The following is a 2,207-nucleotide window of genomic DNA, read 5'->3' as shown; positions in this document are numbered from 1 at the left end:
GGAAGGGGAGTCTCATGGTTAGAGCAGAGGTCTGAGAGTGAGAAATCCAGGATTCTGCATCTGTCTTTGGGAGGTGAGTTAGGCCAGGTTTCCTAGCTCTATGGGTGGAGCATAATCTAAGGCTGGGATTTTCAAAGGAACCTAGGGAAGTTCAGTGCCAGTCTGCCATTGAAACTCTAGTTCTCAGAGATGACAACATACTCACATCTACTGAGAACTGAATATGCACTATTTCACATAAACAGTATTCAGTATCCTGTAGGATACTGCTCTTCAATGTGAGATGGGGGGGTCTCATCAAGATAAGATACCTTTTTCCTAAGAGATAAGCTCTGGTTCAACCATTAGCTACTGCCCTTTCATGAATGGGATTATCCAAACTGTATGATACAGGAGGTCAGGCTGTATAATCCCGTTGGGCTTTAACAATATAATATATTCTCTCTATTTCTATCTCTCTTGCTCTCTCTCTTTTGCTCCATGACTGCTCACTTTGTTGTCAACAATGAGCTGCAATTAATCAAGTTACCTGTTTCTTTGTCTTCCTTTTATGGTTTCTTGTGTTTTAACAGGGAGAGCACCCAATGGTGAAGGGAAATCAGACCAATGTGAGGGAATTTATTCTGCTGGGGTTCCCTGGCTCTCGGTATATGCAGATCTCTCTCTTCCTGCTTTTCTTGTTCATGTACCTCCTGACGCTGATGGGAAACATCACCATCATCTCCTTAGTGGGGACTCACCGCCGCCTGCACACCCCGATGTATTTCTTCCTCTGCAATCTCTCCTTCCTAGACATTTGGTTCACTACAGAGTACATTCCCAAAACTCTTGCTCTCCTAGTGTCCCAAAGCAAAACCATTTCCTTCCCCAGTTGCCTCCTGCAGATGTACTTTATCTTCTCGCTCGGCTGCACCGAATATCTACTTCTGGCAGTCATGGCCTATGATCGCTATGTGGCCATATGCCATCCGTTGCGCTATAGCTCCATCATGAACAGCACTTTGTCCATTCAGCTGGCTCTTGGATCATGGGCAAGTAGCTTCTTGACTATTTCTGTGCTGGCGTTTCTAATTACCAGATTGCCCTTCTGCGACTCTACTATCATCAACCATTTTTTCTGTGACGTAGATTCTTGGATAGAGCTGTCCTGCACAGACACGCGCCTTGTTGAGATGGTGTATATTGCTATCTGCTTTATTGTCGTCCTTGGGTCCTGTGCCATCATCCTGGTCTCCTACATTTATATCATCTCCACCGTCCTGAGAATCCCATCTGCCCAAGCCTGGCAAAAGGCCTTTTCCACTTGCTCTGCCCATCTCACCGTTGTGGTTATATGGTATGGCTGCTCCATCTTTCTGTATGTCAAACCATCCAAACAGAACTCGCTGGAAATGAACAAAGTTGTCACCCTCTTGAACACTATCATGACACCATTGCTTAATCCCTTCATTTACACGTTAAGGAACAAAGGCATTAAAGAAATCTTGAGAAAGGCATTGAGTAGGACATAGGGTGACCAGACAGCAAGTGTGAAAAATCAGGATGGGGGTGGAGGGTAATAGGAACCTATATAAGAAAAAAGACCCCCAAATCGGGACTGTCCCTATAAAATCGGGACATCTGGTCACCCTAGTCCAATGCCCTGGATATAATTGATTTAGGCAGGCAGTGAGGGGAAATCAAGTGGGAAATGGTGATGTTTTGGCATTTGTTTTCATTCTAAATCACAGCAGAAACAAGTATTTTCCAAATATCATTTGAAATGGAAATTGCAAAACAAACCCATTTCAAACCATTTGTTGTGGAGGAGGGGAATCAAAACTCCACTTCAGAATGTAATGTTTGTTTTGCAATTTACTTTATTATTCCATTTATTAGTTTAACATTATGTCATGACATGTCAGTAGTGTGCTCTCTATGGCATTGCCTTATTTCATCAATTTTTCACAATGTAACAATAAAAAAGTCAAAATATTCTTTTCTTTTCTCATTTATTTTATCTCTTCCCTTTTTCCTTTTCACAAACAAAACAAACCACCGATGCAGTGGGGAACCACTGCATTTTGCAGCTGGACCATAGGCGCAGACTTCCCCGGTAGCCGGGGGGAGTGCTCAACCCCTTCCCTGACCCAGGCCCTACCCCCACTCCACCCATTCCCCCAGATCCATGCCCATACCCCTCCTCTTCCAGCCCCTGCTCTGCCCCC

At 44.2% G+C, this 2,207-nt stretch overlaps 1 protein-coding gene across 1 annotated transcript; it reads left to right on the top strand.

Moving 5' to 3' along the window:
- Positions 1-584: 584 nt before the first annotated feature.
- LOC116832167 (olfactory receptor 287-like) lies at positions 585-1,511 on the top strand. The gene has a single exon (XM_032792696.1). The coding sequence runs from the start codon at positions 585-587 to the stop codon at positions 1,509-1,511; it is 927 nt and encodes a 308-aa protein (XP_032648587.1).
- The last annotated feature ends 696 nt before the right edge of the window (positions 1,512-2,207 follow it).

Source organism: Chelonoidis abingdonii, unplaced genomic scaffold (genome assembly GCF_003597395.2).
Source record: "Chelonoidis abingdonii isolate Lonesome George unplaced genomic scaffold, CheloAbing_2.0 scaffold0617, whole genome shotgun sequence".
Lineage (NCBI taxonomy): Eukaryota > Metazoa > Chordata > Testudines > Testudinidae > Chelonoidis > Chelonoidis abingdonii.
This window is presented reverse-complemented; position numbering and strand designations above follow the sequence as displayed.

Excerpts from the sequence above, each read along its gene's own strand:
- LOC116832167 (XM_032792696.1), top strand. The coding sequence starts at position 585 with ATGGTGAAGGGAAATCAGACCAATGTGAGGGAATTTATTCTGCTGGGG.